The sequence below is a fragment of the Gambusia affinis genome, linkage group LG07, assembly GCF_019740435.1.
Source record: "Gambusia affinis linkage group LG07, SWU_Gaff_1.0, whole genome shotgun sequence".
Lineage (NCBI taxonomy): Eukaryota > Metazoa > Chordata > Actinopteri > Cyprinodontiformes > Poeciliidae > Gambusia > Gambusia affinis.
The window spans coordinates 9,488,327-9,511,758 of NC_057874.1; the positions used below are offsets into that span (position 1 = coordinate 9,488,327).

The 23,432-nt window shown below is 37.7% G+C and overlaps 1 protein-coding gene across 3 annotated transcripts; it reads left to right on the forward strand.

Moving 5' to 3' along the window:
* The first annotated feature begins 203 nt into the window (after positions 1-203).
* Positions 204-20,741, forward strand: dnai1.2 (dynein, axonemal, intermediate chain 1, paralog 2). 3 transcript variants are annotated; one of them, XM_044122882.1, is made up of 20 exons: positions 204-365; positions 482-532; positions 902-1,027; positions 1,613-1,693; positions 1,978-2,101; positions 3,399-3,445; positions 3,587-3,742; positions 3,895-3,954; positions 4,053-4,178; positions 4,348-4,432; positions 4,520-4,637; positions 4,975-5,018; positions 5,131-5,378; positions 6,001-6,090; positions 6,260-6,347; positions 6,466-6,545; positions 7,946-8,094; positions 11,031-11,130; positions 17,458-17,640; positions 19,813-20,741. In XM_044122882.1, the coding sequence occupies exons 1-20, from the start codon at positions 351-353 to the stop codon at positions 19,906-19,908; spliced, it is 2,067 nt and encodes a 688-aa protein (XP_043978817.1). In that variant the 5' UTR covers positions 204-350; the 3' UTR covers positions 19,909-20,741. The 3 variants fall into 3 exon arrangements, with proteins under 3 accessions (XP_043978817.1, XP_043978818.1, XP_043978819.1); XM_044122883.1 differs by lacking the exons at positions 17,458-17,640; positions 19,813-20,741 and adding an exon at positions 11,821-12,186; XM_044122884.1 differs by lacking the exons at positions 17,458-17,640; positions 19,813-20,741 and adding an exon at positions 11,709-11,797.
* Positions 20,742-23,432: the final 2,691 nt, after the last annotated feature.

Consider the following 23,432-nt stretch of genomic DNA (forward strand, 5'->3'; position numbering starts at 1 on the left):
ATGTGATGATATTACATTTTAACTTCACATTTCAATGTAACGCTTTTTTAAAATGCTGTTAAATAAACTATCAAATAAAAGGCATGGAAACTATATGACATGTTAAACTTTTTTACCTCATTATAAGATCTATGTAACGGTAACTGTTAAATCTTAACAACCGCCAGTAACGGAAAGACTGGCGGTTGTCATGGTAACCAGAACACAGGAGCCAGGCAGCGTCCTTTAAGCGCGTTCTCCTTTTGCTTGTGACCGTTTGAAGAGTTTGTCTGATTTTTATTGACAAAAACAGATATAGACATATTTTCTTAAGCTTTTGAAACCGGGGTCCTACCTCAATTCCCGCGAAGATGGCATCTAGAAGGGTAATTGTTCCCAAATCTTACTTCGTCTAGCAGCTACTAGCAAAATCGCAAGACTACTGTACACGTACTCGTTAACTTTACATTTTTAACTCTTGTATTGATCTGTTTTCAAATAGATGTCCACTATTCACAAATTGCCCGGCCAGAAGTTATCCAGATCTATAAAGGTGCGTTTATTTCCCAAATATTCGAAGTAAACAACTAAAAAGCGAGTAAGTCTAAATATCCAACTGGATAAATAAATGATTAATTTCATCATAAAAGCGTCTTGTTTTCACAGCCTTTGAATTTAAACTTCTTGTCACTTGCCACGAACTGCCATATATTCAATTGTAATTGTATGTTTAGACCACTTCACATGATTGTAAAGTGGAAGGAATAACATTTCAACTACCAAGACTGAAATTTGTTGTTGGACCATGACAAACTATTGAATAGTCCGAGGGATATTACTACTTTTTAAATGGCATTTGTGCACCAAAATATAATTTTCTGTTTTCTACAGACATGGATCTATTATTTGCTTGACATTCTAGGATGACGATGACGCATGGGATGGGACTGATGGCTTGGACGACTCTTTCCATTCGAAATCCGCTGCGGATCATCATCATCATCACCATTGTCATCATCATCATCATCAACTGGACCTCTCAGAGGCTGTAAGAGAAGAATATAACTGGATGAATGATAAAACAGGCCTGTAAACAAGACACAAGTCCTACTTAAGACAGAAACAGATCACATATAATAATTTTTAAATTAAACTCTCATGTGTACTTTGTGGTTGCTTGTTTTCAGCAGTGAATGATGGATGATGTCATCCATCATCCATCATGATGGATGATGGATAGGGGGCACTTGTAAAGTTCTGACTCCCTGTGAACTCTATCACATCACAGGTCTTGTGATCTCTCTTTGGGATCATTCTAACCATTCCTTATCTATATATTCATTTTCTAATTCAATTTGGACAGGTTTTATGCATCTTTCATTGTGAATCATTTTAGGTTTTAATAGCTCGGTAATGTACTAAAAAGAAATGTAATTTTATCTGTTTTGACTCACTGTTGTGGAACTTGTAACCGGTGTCTGTACAAGAGATGGATGATATTGTCGTGTGGAAATGTCGCTCCCTCCCTCTCTCTTTCTGACCTTCTGGCTTGTCAAATTATCTGCCCTGGGTGATATTTATTTTACATTACATTCATGTAATTTTGTTTTTTGACCTGTACTGATTTATATAGGAGCTGAAAGAGGAAGTTACAAGAGTCCTAAATGCAAACAACCCACATGCTCCCAAAAATCTTGTGCGCTACAGCTTCAAGGTAGGGAAGTCATATCTCAGCATATAAAATCACATAATATAATGTACATGCTACCATCATTGCAAAATTATAGCCACTGTCAATCCAAATAAGGCATTTTAAGATTGTTGTATGAAAACAACTACGCTTGTTGGCTCTTTACAAAGACACAAAATTAAATTTGTATTTTGCCTGAGGTCTTTACTGTGATATTTACTTATTTAACGTCTTCTGAGCAGAAATTAATTTGTATTGAAATTAATTTATTTTACTAATATTCATCATTTTTTATTTGTCTATTTTAGGAACGTTTCTATAAGCCGGTGACTGCTGTGGATCACTTGGCTGTCCACTTTGCTTTGGATGGGAACCTACTGCATAAAGACTCTGATGAAGCTCGAAGACTTAGCATCTTTCAGCTTCCTACAGGTTTGGCAGCTATAAAGAATCCTGAAAGTTTGATCTGGAGAGTTAAAGGACATATATAAAGAAAAGAGAAATTTTGCTTTTTCTGTTTAACGATGTCCAGGCTTTTGTGGTATTTTCCCCCTATCTGAAAAGTGACAAAAACCATGAAAGAAAAAAGACTTGAGTGATCATTTTAATTAAGGAATATAGACGTGAGTTATCTATGCACAACAGAATAACCACCCACGATAAAAGTAGTGATAATGTCTTCAACTACAGTTTATCAGCATGTTTTTTATATCAGTTATTTATATGGATTACAAGAGATCAAGAAAAATCTTGTACGAGGTTGGTAGCTTTAGGAGTTAGCAAACCGCACCTGGGGATTTAAAAGCACTTTGCTGCAAGGCTTGTCTGCCTGTAATTCAACTAACTAAACTAACACTGCACACATGGTAGATGGGAAAGTCGTGAATGCATAGAGGGCAGTCAAATGATCTCTCAAAGACAAAAAAACAACAGCTAAATTATAACACAGAAAAATGCTCGAATATTGTTTGGGCTTTTGTTGATTTATTTAATGCCTCTATCTGGAGGCAGTTTGTACTCGTAAAGGACATGTACTGTGTAAACAAAAAACAAACATCGACTGACTCTCTGTGGCAGTCATGGGATGATCTTTGGTGGGTTCTTTTACCACAGATTTGGGTTGTTCTAATGCTGGGCGATAAATTAGTTTTTATCAATAAATCGAATTTGCCCATTACGAAAATGTAACTTTTGGAAAATCGGGATTTATTGTCACCATTTCATTCCTTGGGTTTTCGGAGTTAAGACTGATGTCAGCCCACCCAGGGCCTATTTTCTAATTTGAATACAAGACGTTTTGCATCCGGTCAACTCCCAGAAGGGATGACTGAAATAGAAGTGAGTTTTTGAAAATGTTCTCTGTCATTTGTAATTTACTTTTAAGAGTCGAAAGAGAGAGAGAGAAAAAAAAATTCAAAATTGGAAATTGAATTTGGTACTTCGGTCAATTTACAAGCCCCCCCAAACAAAAAAAAAGGTGTTAAATTGATCTACTTTAAAAAGCATATGTTGTTTTTGTCCTTTTAAGAATGATAATGTGCTTTTCAACTTTAAGAGGGTTTATGTAGCTTATGTTGTTTCGTTTTTTCCCTGGTGTAGTGAATATTTGGAGCCACTAGATGCCACTATTAAGTGAACAAACAGTTTGCAGAATTACACAATGTACAGAGTGTATTTTGTTTGCTTTATGAACTATAAATTTAAGAATAAACATGTCATATTTGCCCAGGGCTTGTACCAGTGGAGACTAAAGTAGAGGATCACGCTGAAACCCCGGTAAAAAGAAGAAAAAGTCTGTATATAGGCACTTAAAATAAGTTAAGACATTGTTGGAAAAAGAAAAATACTTGAATAAATACTCAGGTTTTACTTGTGTATATTGAACTTGAACCTCCCTCTGCTGATTTTCCACAACAGACAACACCTGTGGAGGATGGGGCCGAAAGTGAAGAAACTGGAGATGAGGACAAACCACATCGTACTTCCTCAAAACGTCGCAAGAGGGAGGCAAAAATAACAAATCAATTCAACTTCAGTGAAAGGGCAGGACAGACTCGCAATAATCCTTCAAGGGTATGAAAAAGCAGTAACTACCGTATGTAGTTAATATATGCAACGTTTACAAAGTAGGCACTATAATATTGGTATTAACATACTTTGTCGTTGCGTATGTATTGATGTACTATGTATTAAGATATATAATAGAGGTTTTCCTTTTTCCTCAGGAAAGAAGCTGCCAGACTGAACCTCCTCCCCGCATCACCTTTTCTGGCACTGCTAATCAGGTACGTTGCAGACTTGTGTTCTGATGTGTTGTGAGAGAGAGTGTTTCTCTTTTGTGTGAAACACTGATTGGTTGACTCTAATAACTGATTGCTTGCAGTGGGAGATCTACGATGCATACTTTCAGAAACTGCAGAAGCAAGACAAGATTGAAAAGAAAAAGAAAACCACACCAGAGAAAAAAGAGAATTTTGAAGTCAGGAAAAAGTCTTTGTTGGACACCGGGGTAAAGTTGTTTTTTTTTAAGCTTTCCTTCCTTAATATATCATTGCGTGCATTCAATATATACAATTAAATTGTGCAGTCTACACATTACCAAACCAAAACTAATATACCCTAATTGGTTGAAATAGTATTTCCAGAGACCCCAAAACTTTGCTGTGTTTCTATTACAGAATGAGGAATTCGCTAAAGTGGGCAGGGTAGCCGTGATCGTTGAACGAATAGTCATCCAAAATACAATGGATGACATAGCACAAGGCATGACCGTTTATATGTAAAACACATTTTTAACTACACACATTGCTCTATGTTGTTCTCTAACTGCATTCCTTTTGCAACCTTCAGATTTTAAGTACTTTGAGGATGCCTCAGATGAGTTCAGAGACCAGGAGGGAACTCTTCTGCCTTTGTGGACGTTTCAGTATGAAAAAGCCAGGCATTTGTCTGTCACTGCCCTCTGCTGGTGTGTTGATTTATCAAATCTGTGAAACTTGAAATCTGAATAATGGAGGACTTGTAAAGTTCCGATTCCCTGTGAACTCTATCACATTTTGTCAAGATCCAACGTCTCCTGAGCCACCATGAGTCTTTGTGCTGCTTTTCTGATTAATGTTTTGTTGATTTAGTGGATGCCCAGGTCTGATAGGTGCAGTTGGTTCAACATTTTGAATTTTCATTTCAAAATGTTGAAGTCTGGATTTTATTCGTTAGTAAAGAGGACCATTACTACATTTTCAGTTTTGTATCTCATTACTGTCACAAAAGAGAAGGATGACTGATAACTCATTATTATTCGATAGGAATAACAAATACCAGGACCTGTTTGCTGTGGGATTAGGATCATGTGAGTACTAACTGAAGTTATTGAATTGAGTTATTGAATCTTTTATTGAATAATTTTTTTTAAACTGATCCTTTCCAATAATCATCTTTCTTTTTTTCTCTATTGTGGCTAGATGACTTTGGTAAACAGGAGGGCGGCATGCTGCTCTTCTTCTCATTGAAGAACTCGGCTTTTCCGGAGTACATCTACTCCACAGCTTCTGGGATCCTCTGCCTGGACATCCATCCACAACTCTCGTATTTGGTGGCAGTGGGTTTCTACGATGGCTGTGTGGCCGTTTACAACTTGAAGGAGGAAACAGTACACCCTGTTTACAAGAGTACCGCAAGCACCGGAAAGCACACAGATCCTGTCTGGCAGGTGACATTAGGTTGGGGAGTTCGCTGTTTGTGTGTTCAGTTAAATGTTGAAGTACTCAGCTTGCTTTTTTCATACTCAGGTTAGTTTTTCCAGTAGATTTAAAAAAATAAAATAAAAATTTAGTTTCAAATAATCAGTGGTATTATTCTAGTCAGGGTTTCCCCCGGTGTATTTTAAGCCTGGCGGGCCACCAGGGTTTCCTTGTGCCCCCACCAGGCTAAGCATTGCTTATTTTTTTAAGTCTCTTTAAAATCTTTGCATTTTTTTTCAGGCTTTATAGTTGGTGTTCAGGTATTAATCTCCCAATCTTTCAATAACAGATAATTATCAAGTGACATTTTCAAATTTCCTGTCAACTTCAAACACTTTTTAACTCAAAAACACGACGGGCCATTGGATGAATGACTGCCCTCTAGCACCCAACCACCGGGCTTTGCAAGTTTTCTTGTGGGAAACTTTGTATAGTTTTTTTTTGGTTTGGGATGCATTTAAATAGAGACCTATTTAAATGTCTCTATTTAAATAGAGACATTTCAGCATGTCAGTTTGAATGCTGAAGATAATCCACAATGTTCAATCTGTTTATGTGTTTAGTCTTCTCACACAGACATCTTGTATTCAGGTGCGCTGGCAAAACGATGATATGGACAACAACCATATGTTTTGTTCGGTGTCATCTGATGGCAGAGTTGTGGCCTGGACACTTGTCAAGGTTTGTGCAGTCAGTACATACTGCAAACGCAACTTGGTTATTTGAATGATTATTTCTTGCTCTTGTGTATTCGCATTTGTGTTTGCTGTTTTTTGTTTTTATTTAACTATTAAAGTATTTGTTTTGTATCTGTGTGTTGCTTTCTAACTGTATATTTGTCTGATTGCAGAATGAGCTCATGTCATCGGACATTATCAGACTGTCTGTGAAAGGTGCTCCATCTGATGGGTCGGATGGTTCACAGCTGACTGTCATCTGTAAGACTCCCTCATAGAGTCTCTCCATGATAGTGTTTTCGCTTTGATATATAAAGTTAGTTGATTAAATGAGACTCAGATATGTGACAGTGTATATATTTATGCTTCTTATGTGCAGCTCGTGGTACATCACTCGACTTCCACAAGCAGATTGACTATCTGTTCTTAGTTGGCACAGAAGAGGGGAAAATATATAAGGTATGTGTGAAGGATTTCAAAAGCCGATGTGGCTGAATGACACTTCTAAAATTACATTACGGACGTTGTTGATGTGATCCACTTCGACAGGCAGACCTCCAGGGAAAAAAGAAGTCACATCTCAATTTGACGTCCAGTAACAAAGCTATCTAGCCAAAAGAAGTTTATGTGTAAAGCATGAATGAAAGTGAATTCATTTTAAATAAGAATAAAGCATCATTCTCTAAGTGTCACAAAGCCAGGGGTGGGGAGTATTTGTCCAAAGTGCTACATGTGTGTTATGGTTGTGCAATCATTAACACTAAACTCTAACTCTAAACTTTTTATTTATTTATTTTTTTTAATCAACTCCTGTTTAACAGTAGTTCTTGGAGATGAGTGATGAAATGAAACATGCCATCCTGACCCACTTTAACCTTTTGGCGTCTGTGTCAGTGGGCTGCATCTTAAAATTTTGTATAGAAATTAATTTCAACTCAGACACTATAAAACGCGCATTTAAAACATGTTCGATACCTTACAGTTCTATGAAGAAAGCAAAAAGACCCAGGATCACCTTTGCTTCACTCGCCTGTTCTTGCTAGCTTGTTGACAGACACTTCCCCGATATGTGTGAAATTAGATCCTCCTTCTGTCACATTGGCACGGACACCTTAGAGAGGACTGATTAACAATCTTTCACAGAGCTGCAGGCCAGCAGTCATTTTGACTGTGTTTGAAAATGCAGCAGCTGTGTCTACAACCTATCAAGTGTTTACCTAAGATTGTCTTGTTAATTTATGCCTGCAATCTAACTCTTCTATTTTGTTGCTTTCACAATCCCTAAATCAAATTCGGACTAAAGCTGTGAGGTATATATTTCACTTTAAGTTTCAGTGCAGCAATATTTTTACCAAATCACTTTAGGCTAACACCACAGTGGAAGCATTTATGCAGTAATAAATAACAAGGAAATCATTATACAGCTATCTGCATAGAATAACAAATAAGGTTCACATGTCCCTGATAAAATACCACAATTTTGTTAAGTAAAAAAGAATTATAAATCATTTCAACACTCTTTCGTATTGTAATGTGACACACATTCTGTAGAGGTTAACTAGAAAACAAGAATTAAAAAATACGGGGAAAAAATGAATAAATTAAAGTATAATGTAAAATCCTAGTTCAACTCTGTTTTCTTTTGAGTCTATCTATATGCCTTATTTTGATTTGGTAATATTTGAATAAAGACATTTCCATAGATTTTTTTTTATTAATGTTGTAGTTGTTATAAATCTTATTTTAAGGTCTAATATGCAGACACAGAATGAGCTGAGTAACTTATGTACTGTCTTGAGAATATGGTCTTTTCACTTTGATTTGGAGGTAATAATCAACTTTTTCCTTTAATTCCCTAGTGCTCCAAGACTTACTCCAGTCAGTTCCTGGAGACATATGATGCCCATCGTATGCCAGTGGATACTGTTAAGTGGAACCACTTCCATCCCAAAATTTTTATTTCTTGCAGTTCAGACTGGAATGTCAAAATCTGGGACCACACCGTCAAGTAAGAAACAGAAATCGAGTCATTTGACTTTTCTTATAGCTATTAACCATAAAATAATAAACTCTACCCTAATCAGCCACTAACACGTAACAGTCAAATGAACAGTAGGAGGAACTGTATGGGTTGTTTTTTTTCCATTTGTGATAAGTATAAGTCTGTCCCCTAAATCTCTTGTGAAGGTAATCTAAATTTATTCTAATTTATCATACAAACTACTTCTCAGTCCAACTCCCCTAAGAACCATTGTAAAGGGCATAACGGAGAAGCATTGTTGTGATGATGAAGACAGAGTGTTGGATAGAAGAGAAGGCGCTCTTCATGAGACAGAAGTCAATTTCAAGGAATCAAATTGTGAAGTCAAATTCTCCTAAGTCAGTTTGATATGTACAACATTTTTATAACAACTGATGTTAATATATTTACTTGATTATGCTATAAAATAGCACATTGTGTTCGGACAGCATAATATCCCCTAAAGCTTTCACCTTACCGATATAATCTGCTGAAAGTTTGGTGCAAGGTATCGCGGATGACCTTCAGTGGTCTAATAATGTCTATGCCTCAATGGCTAGTAGCTCTGTACTCTATGGTGACAGTATGAGCACCTACAAGGCATGGTTTGATGTGTAAATACAAATCTTTTATCATGTATAACATTTAACTTTAAATCTACTTTAAATAAGTATTCAGTCCTTTGTAGTCTACTTCCTTTTAATTCTACCATTCCGGGATTACTGGGGCTAAAGCCTGCTGCAGCAATCAACTGGACAGTTAGCGGGCTTTTCCGCTGGACTTATCACCAGACCATCGGAGACGCCATTTATCAACACACATATCAACGCTTCCCTGTGACACTGTTGTTTATGTGGTGCTAAGACACTTGCCCACCATCACAAGAGCCAGCGCTCCATCTGTGTCTGCCGGCTTAGCTGAACTTTCCATTGAATAAAATAGGCGGCGCTGAACCTGTTGAAAGACTGTGTACGTGTTGTTCTGTGAAGTATTCGTGTTCGTTGGAAGAGGTTCACTTTCACAAGAGATTGAAAGCTCTGGGAAGTAACATGACTGCTATAATGACTAATGTTACAGTCTTTCTTTGAAACTCAGGGTTGGGTTGAAAGGAGTTGATTGATGTCAACATCGCATCCATTTTTAACGTTCAACGGACAAACCTGTTTTTATTGTCATTTTGATTAGCTGAATAATTAAAAAACTTTATATATATATGCATTTTCTTTTCCTTTCGCCAATGAAAGAGTCCCACAAAAAAATGTGTTCTTGTTAGTTTTAAGAGTGTGCTAAATAATGCTTTAACAATAACCTTAGCAACATTTTTAATGGTTTGTTTGCAAATAGTCAGACACTCAGTGATATGCAATAGTAATTCCTCTGATCTTTCCATGGTTTTGCAGTGTGTTAGTCTTTATGAGCTTCTTAGACTCATCGTGGATGAAACATAATTTTCTTGGCTCATTTGATTAACCCACACATCCTCCCACATTTTGACTGCACAAGCAGCTTGACTGAATAATGATAGTAATCATTTGCTCATCATGAGAGACACTATTTCAAAGTGCGATCCTTAACATCCTCAAAATACAAAACTTAAGATTTCTGAATTCAAACGCTTTCACTTCTCAGCTCACCGTGGAATTAAATGCTGCCAGACCTTGTAAATAAATGAAGGAAGGAATGAATGTGGATCTCCTTGACGATTAGACTTCAATGCAAAAACAATGCAGTGTTTGTGGGCCACAAGGGTTACAACAACACATGCCTTCCAAAATCAGTGAAAGTAGAATACATTATGATTAGGATCAGTGGGGAAGTGGTGCATGTGCATTTGCCTTATGCAGAGAAAAAACAATGGGTATACTGAAAATTGCTCCATCTTCTGACAGCTATGTGTGAGTAGGTTTCTGCTTTATACAGTGGAGAGACTAGACTTTAGTTAATTTGCCCTGAATTCCTCACACACAAATATAAAGTAGTTTTAAATAACAAATAGCTTTTTTGAGGGGTTATTTTATCTGTCAATTAAAAAATTCCACATGAAGGCACAGAGGAAAGACAAGGAAATATGTTGGGGGTCTTATTTTCAGAAGCCACTTAATTTATAAATAGAGTTAAGCTGTGTGCCGTTTATTTCTAGAACAGGTAAAGCCGTTCTGTGAAGGTCTCAGAGGTTTCTCAGAGAAATCCTACGAAATAAAAATATTGCTTTAAGACCATTTTCAAGTTAGATATTAATGGCACCAGCAAACTTTAATTTTGTAAAGAACACCTAAAACTGAATGATATTTTAAATATAAAAAACACAACCAAAAGCAATTTAAAAACGGGGCATAAAAACCATACAAAGCCAAAACTGTAAATAAAATGAAATATGAATTCCATGTTTGAATTCAGAAATTTTAAGTTTAGCATTTTTACTAAAAACTATTTCAAAGTGTGAACTATAGTGTCTCTCATGTCTCTGAAAACAAAATTGCCCCTCAAAAATACTGAGTCAAAACTAGCGTTTTGTTAGTGTAGCTATTTTTTTTTTTTTATCTTTATTTTGGTCAGTTATATTCCAAGCTTTTAAGCTTTGAATTGTCAATGGATTCAACCTTAGCACACTGACCTGAATGTGCAAATGAAATGTGTGCCAAGAAGTATTGATTGCACAAGGTGATATGCATTCTTCGGGTAATGCATTTTGAGTCTTTCACTCTTTTATACGTTTCTAGAATCATGTATAAAGGAACAAGAACAAGAATTGGGTCATGTGGCAGGACCTCCGTTTTCACTTGGTGTTAAACTTGCTCCTGAGTGCATTCCCAAAAGGATTGTCAAATAATTCAGTTCTCAGAAAATAAAATGCGCCTCTGTATGTTTAAGGTGAGCAACTTTGCGTGTATTTTACCTTAGCTTTCCTTTTGTAATTATTTCAGCACTCCAATGTTCACCTTTGACCTTGGCGCACCCATTGGAGATGTTTGCTGGGCCCCTTACTCCTCCACTATATTCGCTGCTGTGACAATAGACAGGAAGGTAAGGGCCTTTTTCAGTTCTCTCCTTTTCCTTTTTCAAAATGCAGCAGGGTAAAATGAGCAGAACTTCTAATCATTTTTCTACCTTTAGAATTTGGAATATACAAAAAATTCCTAGCCGATGATCCCGTGTTTAAAAAAAGCATGTCGGCAGTTATAGATCTTCTTCAGAGCCTGAAGCGCGCTTGCTTGCCTCCGAGATTGCACAGATGCGGCAACACGTATCTGCTGTGCATCAACAATAACTTGACATTTATTTGACTGAACATGTGAAGCACCAAACAGCTATACCATCTGCCATCTGCCACTCACTTTTTAATCTTCTTTGTATATTGGATGAGTCTCAAATCAAAGTTAAGTAGCCTCAGGAAATCGAGTTGGTTCAGACTCTGATTTCATGTAACAAAGAAGCTTCCTAGTTATTGATTCCAGCCAAAAGTAATTTCAGTGGGTGTCGTGTTGCTTATCTTCACATATTTTTTTCTGTATGGCTTCAAGCTGTCCCCATCTGTTGGTCCTCTCAGTCTGCGCAACACTATAAAAGTCAAGGTTGTTATGTCTGACACGTTTCCTTTGCAGTGCATCAAGTGAAGTCGAGTGAGAACGACAGAGAGGAAATGAGAGCTGAGTAATCTGAGAGACACCTTATGTGATCCTTTGTGTGTTTATATTATGTCCTCTCAACTGCCAGGATTTGGTCACCACGGGCACCAGCTGTGGCATAGAATACCACGCAACCAACCTTTTGCCCTGCCTGAGACGTGGAGCCAGGGCTGCTTTCGGGACAATTGTTCCCACTCTGCATTTCTAGTATATGTGGTAGAAATGTACCAGAAAATGAGCCAGAACAGCAGGATGCTTTTTCATTTATTAGAAGCTTTGGCAAGGAGTTTTTTTGGAGCAACATTTCAAATTGCAAAGAGGTATGGCTGAATCTTTGCAACCAAACCTCTGTCTCATATTTTATGTTAGCTTTAGTTGTGAAAGATGACTTTAAAATTTGTTGCAAATTTTAAAGCCCAATCTGTAGACTCTGGGGTGTGGCAAAAGAATGAATAAAGCATACATTTTAATAGCCATTTGAAATGGCAGTGTTTTTGTGTGTTTTAAGTTTGTGGAGTCAGTAGTTTGACAGGAAGAAAGGTGAGGAGAGAAGGGGAAGACATGCGGCACAGGACTGAAGGTTGATCCCTTTGTTCAGTTGTATTTCCTCAATTTCATCAAGACTGAGTACTTTATTTTATTTTGTTCAGATTAGAAGGAATGATACAAGACACACAGAACTCTCACATTTATTGATTGGCATTAACCTCCATGTTCGCTCTCAGTGCAGCGGTTTTGTTGCAGCACATTTATCAATTTCCGTGGCAACTCTCGAGTAGAGCTTTGAGTGACTCATTTAAGTCGTGTGCTCCTTGATGCATGTACACCAATAATGACAACCTGGCTTTCAGTTACTTCTGCCACGCCACAAAATGTCAGAGGAACAACGGCGTGAGTGTGTGGGTTTGTGTGAGCTTGTGCACATGTGTTCATGAGGATAATGCATTGACTGGAGGCTGAGGTGCAAGAATGACACACAGTTGTGTGGCGCAAACAAATTCTCTCTGTCCCTGATCCTCCATCTGAGCTGCCTGTTTAGAAAAGTGTCTGGATGACATAATGAGAAAGTCTGGTCATGATTCGTCGTCAAGCCCTGTGTTTACCGTTTCTGGTGGATGTCCTCTCAACCTTCTCTGTAGGAACTGTCACACACATTTTTGAGTCTTTGTGGTTTCCCAGAAAATGAAATGAGCAAATCCCAAAAATACAAGACGACGTACAAGGCGTATTATTTTTAGAAAATCTGTTTTTATTTGCATTTTAACAAAAATGACAGGTTGAACATTATTCATATCCTTCTCCAGCCTTGCAACAAACTAACACTTATACTTAGAGGCAACCTGTCTGCATTTTTAACCACTCGTCTTTTTAATAAGGTCCAAGTCATTGAGGTTAGAACGTCTCCTTGTCATAAAATTTAGCTCCTTGCAAAACTTCATTGTCCTGGATAAGTGGGGCCTCTGGCTAGATCCATCAAAACATTAGTATCACATCCAGTCTTTAGATGCCTACCTAAACCTCCAAGGACTGTAGATCATTTTGAGCCTACCTCTAAGAATTAAACTTTTTCAACTCGTCATTTTCAAAATGAAACTGTTTCCAAATGGCAACGCTTTTGTCTCAAAGAAAATAGCAGTGCGAGCAATCAAAGGTTAGTTAAAAATATTACATCAACCCAACTCTACATTGTACTTATATTTTTAATATATTTGTTTACATTCTTGGTGACTTCACATAATCATATAGTATATTATATACACTGTCTATAAAGTCTTTCTGTTTAAGTCAGATTTGATAACTTGTAAAAAAAAAATAAAGATGAGTTAGAAAAGCAGTCCTCGTCACATAGGATGGTAGTTTAAATTAAACTCAGCCATATTCTCTGTTGAAAATGTGCATCACTGTTGGACTGGTCACTGTGTGGGTGCAGTAGTTTTCTAAAAAGCAGATGAGTTTCTACAGATTGGTTTCATAAACGTCCAGGTCCAGCTCCTGGGTCAATTCATAGCCCCGTTTCTCCTCTCTTTCCCTGCAACACAGTACAACAACGGACGCACTGATTGGCTGCTTGCTTGGATACTTTCACCAGCATTTTTAATGGAGTCAAAACACCCAGAAATGTTATTTTGATGCTAGACCAAGAAAAACGATGCAATGTTAAGTGGCCAATCTAATCATTACTCCTCTTCACAGAATTCAAAGAAATTGACTTTTTTGATCAACCAGCAAGTTAGAATTCTGCAGTATCTTACAATACATTAATGCAGAGAGCCAAGTCAAACTTCAAAAAAAGAAAGATTACACTACAATTTGCCAAAGTTAAAATTTAACACCCTCATATATCTCTGCTAATAAAAGGCATTATCTCTTTGTGAGATTGGATTCGAGCTTTACTACATTTTGCTTAGTTGTAAAAGTTTGCACTTGAATATCGTCGGTTATACAATGCAAATTACATAAAAATAAGTCATTACAAACCAGCTATGCTGAGCCATGGGACTCTACCACAGTATGATTACAGCTCTAGGCTTTTTATTAGTCAGAAAGACGAGTGCTCGACAGTTAAATATGAAACATATGTTAAATAGAAAATGTTGTATTAGAAGCAGAAAACCAACAGAAATAGGTTTCAGTGATAGCAGTGTATGTCCACAATTTCACAGATTAAATATCTCAACATTTCAGAAATAATGTGCTTCACACATCTGAGGTAGAGCCCCAGAACACTTCGCAGAAAGGTCCCAATCTGAATTTTCTGGCCAGAGTCAAAACTTGTCTTTACAAACATCCTTCTAATATCAGAACATGATTTCATTTTTTTTTTTTAAGTCTCAAAGAAACTGATTACAGAGCAACACCATCAGTGTTTGAAATGAAATCACTGTGATTTACAAACCTTTTTATACTTAGCAGTTTTTTTCCGATCAGGAGAATAAAGACAATGACCAGGAAGCCAACAAGAGCTGACACACCAATCAACCAAGGCTGAAGAGTTCTTTTCGTTGATCTTACAGCTGATGAAATAAATCCATATAAATCCATTTGTAAAATCATAAAGAAAATCGAATATTTTACTCAACTTTACTTTGTAGTAAAGCTCATAATCTACACCAATTGACTTATTAAATGTTTTATTTGAAAGATAACTATCACAGGACAATTCATTCGTGATCCCCAAGCAGTGCTGAAATAATCTTCAAGAGGACCAAATGTTTACTTATGTGTCAAGATTCCAAGTTAATTGTAAAAAAAAAAGATAGTCTTACCGTTTTCAGCTGAGCAGCTGGTAGCACACAGGAGCACACAAAACGCAAGCAAGTTCATCCCAAACATGGTCGATCCGCAGTTGTTTTAGCCCAAGTGACCGACGCAGAACGTTCAGCTCAGCTGCCGAGAACCTGCACACGACGTATGTCGTCTCTCTGTCGCTGCGTAACTGTGTTGTAACCACAGGTCAGAGTCTGCAGCAGAATTATCTTAGGAATCTGGGTGTGTTATCAGTTTCAATTGCCATAAACACGTTTTAATCACCTCTTTCATCCTACGACATGTGGGAACCACAGAAATGCAGGACCTAAAGTCTACCAGAGCATAAGAGAGATACATTTTATTTTAAAATGGATGTCTTTATTACTTATTTTAGTGATGTCATTTGTTTTATTAGGTGTGTAGGGCTGGACCATAGAAGGACAATAATTGATGGTACAATCATGTGGAGTAATGCTATTGCAATATCATTTCCCATGACTAAACATGTTCCTTCCATCTCAAACGTACCAGCCTACCAAGTACTGCGTCCATGCAGCGTTCTGTGATTGTGTTGCAGATTCTGAGCGTGTTTATTTACTCCAGTTTGGCTCTGTTGAGTTGTAGTGGACCAGATGTGATCTCAGCATGTGCTGTTTTCTGATAGTACCAGACTCTAGTAGGATGTTTCCAATATTTATGGCTCAAATTCAGGTTGTTTTCCTTTACAATGTTCCAAAAACTGTCATCCAGTAAACGCAAAAAAGTATTTACACCACCAGGTAACTTGCCAGACTTTTGTTATCTATAAGAAATGAGACTGGATAGATGGAAAGTATCACTTTTACTCGCCTGCAGTCAGAATCCAGAAGTCTGATGAACTCCAACCAAAGAGAGTGAATTCTGAATCTTTATTAACATTCATTTTACTAAAGTAGACTTTTACGAGTGTACACACTTATGTAACCCAATTGTACCCCCCCTATGCTCTCCCAAAGATTTTGTTCCCTTCAAATGAAGAGAATCCAGGCAACATGAATTTGGTTGATACTATTGTATCTCATGATTAAGTTGTTGTCATTTGAGGCCCTTTCCTGTCTGTAACAAAAAACCCCACAGTAAATAAATGGAGCCAAGTGTCCAAATAAAATTACTTTCCGCAATCCTCTTAATATGCCATACAGTAATCCACACATCTATGTAATTACTGAGAATTACTGAAAAAATACACTGCGGACAAAGAGCTGCTTGGCACGGTTCTAATCTGCTGGCAACTTACTCCAGATAAAATTCAGGCAGAAAGTTACGTTTTATGGCCGTAGGACATTGTAGGTGACCTGTCCAGAGTGTTCTTTGCCCTTGCTTAATGAGAGCTGCAGATAGGCGCCATTCAGCAAGGGTTAGCAGGGAAAGATGGATAACAGTGTGATAGTTGTATAAACAAGAAATTTCCTTTGTTAGAAACAAATTGTAGAACTAAATACAGTGCAGCGCTTCATTGTCTTTGAATGTTGAGCAAGTACTCAAGAAGATTTCTCTTTTCTTAGAGCTACAAGATTCTGGCGAAAAGCTTCTCTTTAGATTCTTGGGGGGGGAACATTTTAAGACCTGTAATTTGTAGTTTTACGCTAATGTGAGCCAAGGTAATTACAAATTCAGTGAAGTAAACTGACTGCTCCGAGTGGCTTTGTGAATTAGAAGTGCAGTCATATTGCCCTGCAATTACTCATGACTAACGTTGCATTAGTCTTTAGATTTGAACATCAAAAACACTGTTGTTAATAGCTGCACTGATAAGAGGTTAGAGAAAGTCATACCTCATTGGAGCTTGATGATTAGTTACAAACGAGGGTTCTTTGCATGAACACTTGTGTGGAGTGTGAACGTCACTAGCACAGGCTCAGTAATCTTTCTGGTAAAGAATTGTAGGATCTGCTTTGTAATAGATTTGTTTGATGTCATCGGATTATCAAAATAAATTAAAGGTGAAAGATGACAGTTGTGACATGATGTCCAATAGATAAAGAAGTCTAGGAACATGGGAAATGTCAAGAGTCCCAACATGCCCACAAATATGGAGAGTAAAGACTCAGAATTACGAGTCCCATGCACTTTGAACTTTTAAAGGTTTTTGTCAGTTCACAAAAACAAAGCTCCCTGTGTTTTTAACGTCGTTTTATGTAGCAAACCAACAAAACAGTGGTTTGTCATTTTTAAGTTAGAGGAAAAGGTTGCATGGTTTCTGAAATTCTCTACCAATAATAAAGTATAATGGTATTTATGTGAGCTGGTCAGGAATTGATGGGAAGAAGATACAGACTAATCCTGCTGAAGAACTATCTTGCCACCACATTAGCAAAATACAAGTTTTTCCGTGTTTTAAGATCTTTCTTTTTATACATTGTTATCGCTAAATGCTAATACATTTGATGAGGAGAAAAAAAGTGAATCAAGAGTTATAATGACTCGTCTTTCTCAGGTTCACGTCTTTGACCTGAGTATCAACAAATTCGAAGGGATCTGCCATCAGATAGTGGTTGCCAAAAAGACCAGGCTGACTCACATTGAATTTAATCCCATCCATCCTATCATCATTGTGGGGGACGACCGGGGGACTGTGACCAGCCTCAAGCTCTCTCCAAACCTCCGCAAGAAGCCCAAGGTGAGTAAAATCAATAAATCTCATTTGCTCCACCACTCTTAAGCAGTGCAGTGGTAACAGTGTAGCTGGATATCCAGGGAAGCGCTGCTACGTAGGTTTTTAGGATTATTTATTGTTGGAAAATGCAAAAGATACTCATATTAGTTTTGCGTGGCTTGTGGAATTCTGCACACGTTAGTTTTTCCTTTTATCTCAGAAACCTTCATGTCATATATGGAAACAGTCCGGATTTCTTTATGTATATTTAATACAGTCTAAGAGGGCATCTTGATTCAGCTCAGCAAATTATAAGATTAACCCTAATTTATTTTTTTAGTAGCATGCTGATAAAAAAAACAAAAACTCAATTATTCATAAGTTATCAATATTCCAATGGTTTTGTCAAATGTTGTCGAAAGTGTGCAAATAGTATCATCGCCTGCCAATTTAATTATCTTAAAAATGTGTTACTTGCTGTCATGAACAGAGAGTAAACCGTCTTGGCTCACACGCCAAACGTTTGCAAGACGTTGTGTCTCATTTCACCTGCTGTGTTGACGCTCAGAAGGAAAGACGTTCATCAAACTTGCATAATTATATCGACTGTGCTGCCAAACACAATCAGCACATGATGACAAATCTGAAAAGTTGCTAACAAGTCAAACCGATAAACCAGACCGTCCTACCGGCTGCTAAAAACGGGTTTTACTTAAACGGACATGGAAACCAATAAACCTTGACCCTAACTCCGATTTAATCTCACTGTGGAACAATAACAAAGTTATCTGAATCGCTATTTCTCTTGTTTACAGAAAGAATGCCAATTTGAATAAATGTAAAAAAAAAAAAAAACAATTTGGTCAGCGGCGTATAATAGCATAACAAAATGTAGCTGGGCTGAAAAAACAAAGTGTCACTTTAATCTTCCTCTGCTAGATGAGTCCCTGAAGCCTCTCTTCAGCGGAGAAGTAATCACATCAGTCCTTCTGAACACAGGAGGAAAGCAAATGGCACACTGAGTCACAACGCTTTAATCAGAGCCCATTAACAGTTAGCTCTGCCGCGCTTCCACTTTTCCTTTGTGCTGTTTGCATCAGTGCGTGTAAACCAGACAGAACTTTAATGACTAGAGAGGCGCATTCATTGCATTCATTTTCACAACACACTTCACTGCACATTGTATTACGCAGTCTCCTCCAAACGTTCCCGTTTTAACCGCAGAATTATATGAACACAACTTAACACGCGGCGGCGGCGCGCGCACAGACGCAGTTCTTCTCCTGCAATTTCTGCCTTCTACGCCTTATATCCATTAGTGATATAATTGCACAGTTCAGCATCACTGACAGTGCTTAAAGCATTTAAAAGGCCCGTGTGGCAAAAATAAACAAATAAATAAATAAGCCGCGAAAACACATTTAGCAAATAGTCTTGATAGGACAGCCTGTCCAGATCAAGATGGCGAGCACAAAACGACATTAAGGCTTGAAAATTGGCACAGTTCTCAGTTCTTATTGTAACCATTCATGTACATGTCATATTTTTTTATACTCAATCTGAAATAAGTTCTAATTATTGGTGTCAGTAAGTTTAAAATATAGAGTATGGCGATCACAGCTGCGTTGTCACGTTCTGGTTCATGCTGTTGTTTTCCACATGCAGTCGCCGTGGCCTCAAGATCTGTGATGTTTTTATGAGGGATTAAATCAATCATTCTAAAATATATATCATTCATTTTAACCTTATTTATGTTCTATATAACCTCTTGAAAAAATTAAGAGGACACTTCAAGTTTCTCAGTGTCTCTGATTGAACTTTTTATGTATGAGTAACATCTGCACATGTTGAGCTTTCGACAACATGTCTCCGAACCTGCGAGCAAAAGTTTAGAATTTATTTGCAGAAAATCAGAAATGGTCAAAATAAGGAAAACGATGCAAAGAATGCAAAGAAAAACAAGTTCATATTCATTTAGAAACTGCAATACTAATGTTTTGGGAAGAGTTCAGAGATCAATATTTGGTGGAATGACCTGGAGGTTTTCAGTGGGGTTCAGTGCAGTGGACTCTTCATTTTTCCAGAGCTGTCCATGTTTCATTCTGTCTTTGTGTTCACCACTGAATTTCCTTTGCTTCCTGGTAAGAAGAAGGATTTAATTGTTGGTTCTTTGTTTGTTTGTTTTTGTGTGTTTAGAGCAAGAAGGGCCAGGAGCTGCCCAAGGGTTCAGAAGCAGAGGTATTAAAGATGGATAGGCTGCTCAGCCTGCTGAGAGAACCAGAGCTAGACTGAAGTCACTCCGACTCCGCTTCAATTCAGCCGATGTGGCTTCTCACGTGGTGGATTTTTTTTTTAAATATGTGTTTGCAGCAAATAAAATGAACATGTTGCAATCTGTGTATTTGATCAAATGTTCTCTTAGAGTCGTACTTGATGAAATTCAAATGAGAGCTGGGCGGCTTTCTGAATGCCCCAAATTCTTTTTGATTTTAAATTTTTTTTTTTTTTTTTTTTTTTTTTTTTTTGCTGTTTATTTTTATACTTTTGATGTACTGAGTAGACACAAGTACCCTCAGTGAAAGTTGTAAGAGGAATGCTTGTCACTGTGTTATTATTGTGTTCAGTTATATCACCTGAATTTTCTGGGAACTGAGGAGAGTTGTTGCTGTTCTGTCTCATTTGGACTAAACGCGTGATTTCAGATGCGTAACGGTCCTCAATAAGAAGACCGATTTGCATCTGAGGCGTCTGGGAAACAACCTTGTTGTAAGTCATTTAGAGTCCTGCAAATGTCCATGCAATCTTTACTCCCCAAGGAAACACCGACACGTCGGAAATGTTATTGTGTGCTTCTTTATTACTCGTCTCTTCACAAGTTATGTAAGCAATGTTGACACCGATATGTCTCCATAAAATCACAGAATGTAATAAAAGCTGAGGCATGTTTTTGTTTCATTCAGAGAAAAGCAAGAAAGAGCAGAGTTCAACTGATTTGAGTCACTTGCTGTTTTTCTTGACATTTGTTTAATTGAGACTCATTCTCATTCAGTCTGTCTTATCTGAAAATGCTGCACATGTTTTCATGTAATTTGTTGACAATGAACATATTAAAACTGTTTAACACAGAGAACTGTAACCGACTGGATTCAGTAGATTTCAGAGGACAATTCAGAGTTGATAGGAATCTCTATTTGGGTTGGGGGTTGTTAAAGAAAAGCCTAACTGTAGCTTTTCAGCTCATTTTAGCTCTTCTGTACAAATTTCCCCAGACTCTTTGGATGGGATTTTTACATTGACCAGAAGTTTTCTCTCCTTTTCCACAGCTTTTTTGATTTGCATTTTACAAGCTTTGCTTCATTCTGCTGCTTCTGGCTGTTACTTAAATTTCAGAGACCTTATGGCTGACAACTGTAGCTGTATGACAGTCTCATGATTGTCTTAGCATCTTGCTGCTCCTCTGGGCAGCAGTGATGATACTCCACAGTAACATGTCCTGTCCTGGATAACACCACCGGTTGTTGGCAAGCACTGCTAATCCACCTCATTTGTTTTTTGCCGCTTCTTTATAAACCTCTGTGTGGTTAGAAAGCCGGGCATAGAGACATTGGACTCTGGGATATGACCATGGCCCATTATGATCGATGAAAGAGATGGTTTGAACTTCCTCCTTCTCTCTCCGCTCTTTGGTTCTGCCATTCATCCACGAAGCCTCCTTTTCAATTCCTCTGAGTTTCGGGGTTGTAGTTCAGGTGTTATTTCAGCTTTTGAGATGCTAATCAGCTGCTCCCAGTTGTTTAACAAAACAAAAAAACTCTTGTTGCCTCGGTTACATGTGATAATTATCTGAAAGTATAAAAGTAAGAACAAAATCCTTCCAGCAGCGCAGCATCAAAAATCAGAGGAAATAATGCTCCAATCATTCAATGCCAACCCCCCCAAAAAAAACCAATATGAACTAAAGTCTACAAAAACAACAGATCAGAACTAGTGTAAAAAAGTTACTCGAACATGCTGCCACAATCAGCGCTGCTATTCTAGAATCTCCTCTAAGAATATCTAAGTTTTCTGGTTTCCAGTCCAACAGAGCACCTTGGATGTTCACAAATCTGCAGCAAATGCTTGATACTGACATGTACTAAAATCAGCCAAAAATCTCCTGACACCTTATTCGTTCACATCACTTCTACATGTTGGAAACAGCACAACCAGACTGCAGGGGATTCATTGTTTCGTACAATAATAATCCAGTAAGCGAAGGAAGGAGGGTTGTTGCAAAAGACATAAATCGACGTAGAAGATTGCGTACTTGTGGAGCACAGCCAGAAAAGCTTGTCTTGGCTTGTACACGCTGTCTTGGGCAGCGGTCCAGCAATGATCTGGAAGCCTTTTTATTCTCCAATCTGCAGGGAGGACTTTGCTTTGAAACATCTTTATTTTGTCTATCCCGTATTTCTTCCCCGTCTTTATAACCAGATCATTCGGTGAAGTTGCACCCAGAAGCTCTAATGTTTCCACGGTGATCCGAACGCCCTCAGCCTTTCTGCTCTTCATGTCCTCCAGCACGATTCATTCATTAACAGATCCACAAGATGCTTGCTAATGTCTTCTTCTTCTTCTTCTTCTTCTTCTTGCAGACACTTAGCAGAAATGTGACCGAAGCTGCTTTTATTAATTCACGCTAGTTTTATCAATGGGAAACGTGTGCTGTAATATTAAAAGAACTAAAACGGCATGAATCACATTAAAGAGATTGTTCAAATCATTGAAGCGAGATTCTGTGTAAATGTTAGTCACTTAAAATCTTATTTGCACTCTAACTCTGTCAAGTTTGCGTTGGGCGATTATTTTACCGGCGCCAATGATTACGTATTTACATTGGGAAAAGGAGCTGGTGCACTACCAGAAATCCTCCTATACTGATAACAGAACATGTGAATAATCTCCAGACAGAGTATCTGTCAGATATAAAAATAGTTGGTGTTTTTTGTTTTGTTTTGTACTATCAGGTGGTTACTGAGTGGAAAGGCTGTGCATAAGGAGTGCCCAGAGTGCAATTCAGGAGCTACTGGTGGCTCTCTGGATGATTTTGTGTTGCTCCCAGCTGCTAGTTCAAGTATGACATAAATTTGGCCTGCCAGCACAAGAGGTTTATGCAAATGGACTCTTTTTTGTTGTTGTTATTCTTTGGGGCGATATTTTCACTGATGTGAATCCATTCAAAAAACAGAGGACAGTAAAAACAGGGGAACTAATACTCTCTCGAAGTGGAAACACAAACTACCGATTTTATGTCGACCTTTTGACATAATTTTCACAATAAATAGGACTGTGAATATTTACTGGGTAGAGCAAGGCCGTTTATTAAACCTGGTGGAACTTTCTTAAATTTATCACTGACACACAACAAATACATTCAAAAAATGCTGAACTGTCTGTTTATTTTGTGTGAATACTTTGATTTTAGAAAAAAAAAATAAGAAAAAAGAAAGTTAGAAAGTGCTTCAATGAGTTTATTTCTAATAGGTTCAGCCTTGATATCAGAAAAGACTCCAGAGGATTGTGAATTGTAAGGTTCATATTATAGTCTTTTAACAGTGCCACATGCGTTGTTACATGGAAAGTTACAGGATACAGGATAAAGTGTGTACGTGTCGCGGGATGAATATATTCGCCGCAGTGCAAGAAACATCGACCGACCGAGTCCCTCTGGTCTCTTCCAATCGTTTCCTCCGTGACTCAGTCCAGGATGAGTGGCCCATCGTCGCAGCCAGAAGCATATGTCAGAGCGAAGGACGCGTTGAAGTAAATCTCTCCTG

Excerpts from the sequence above, each read along its gene's own strand:
- dnai1.2 (XM_044122882.1), top strand. Across the intron at positions 2,102-3,398 it reads CATCTTTCAGCTTCCTACAG|GGCTTGTACCAGTGGAGACT; the intron begins GTTTGGCAGCTA and ends ATATTTGCCCAG. Across the intron at positions 5,019-5,130 it reads TGCTGTGGGATTAGGATCAT|ATGACTTTGGTAAACAGGAG; the intron begins GTGAGTACTAAC and ends TATTGTGGCTAG.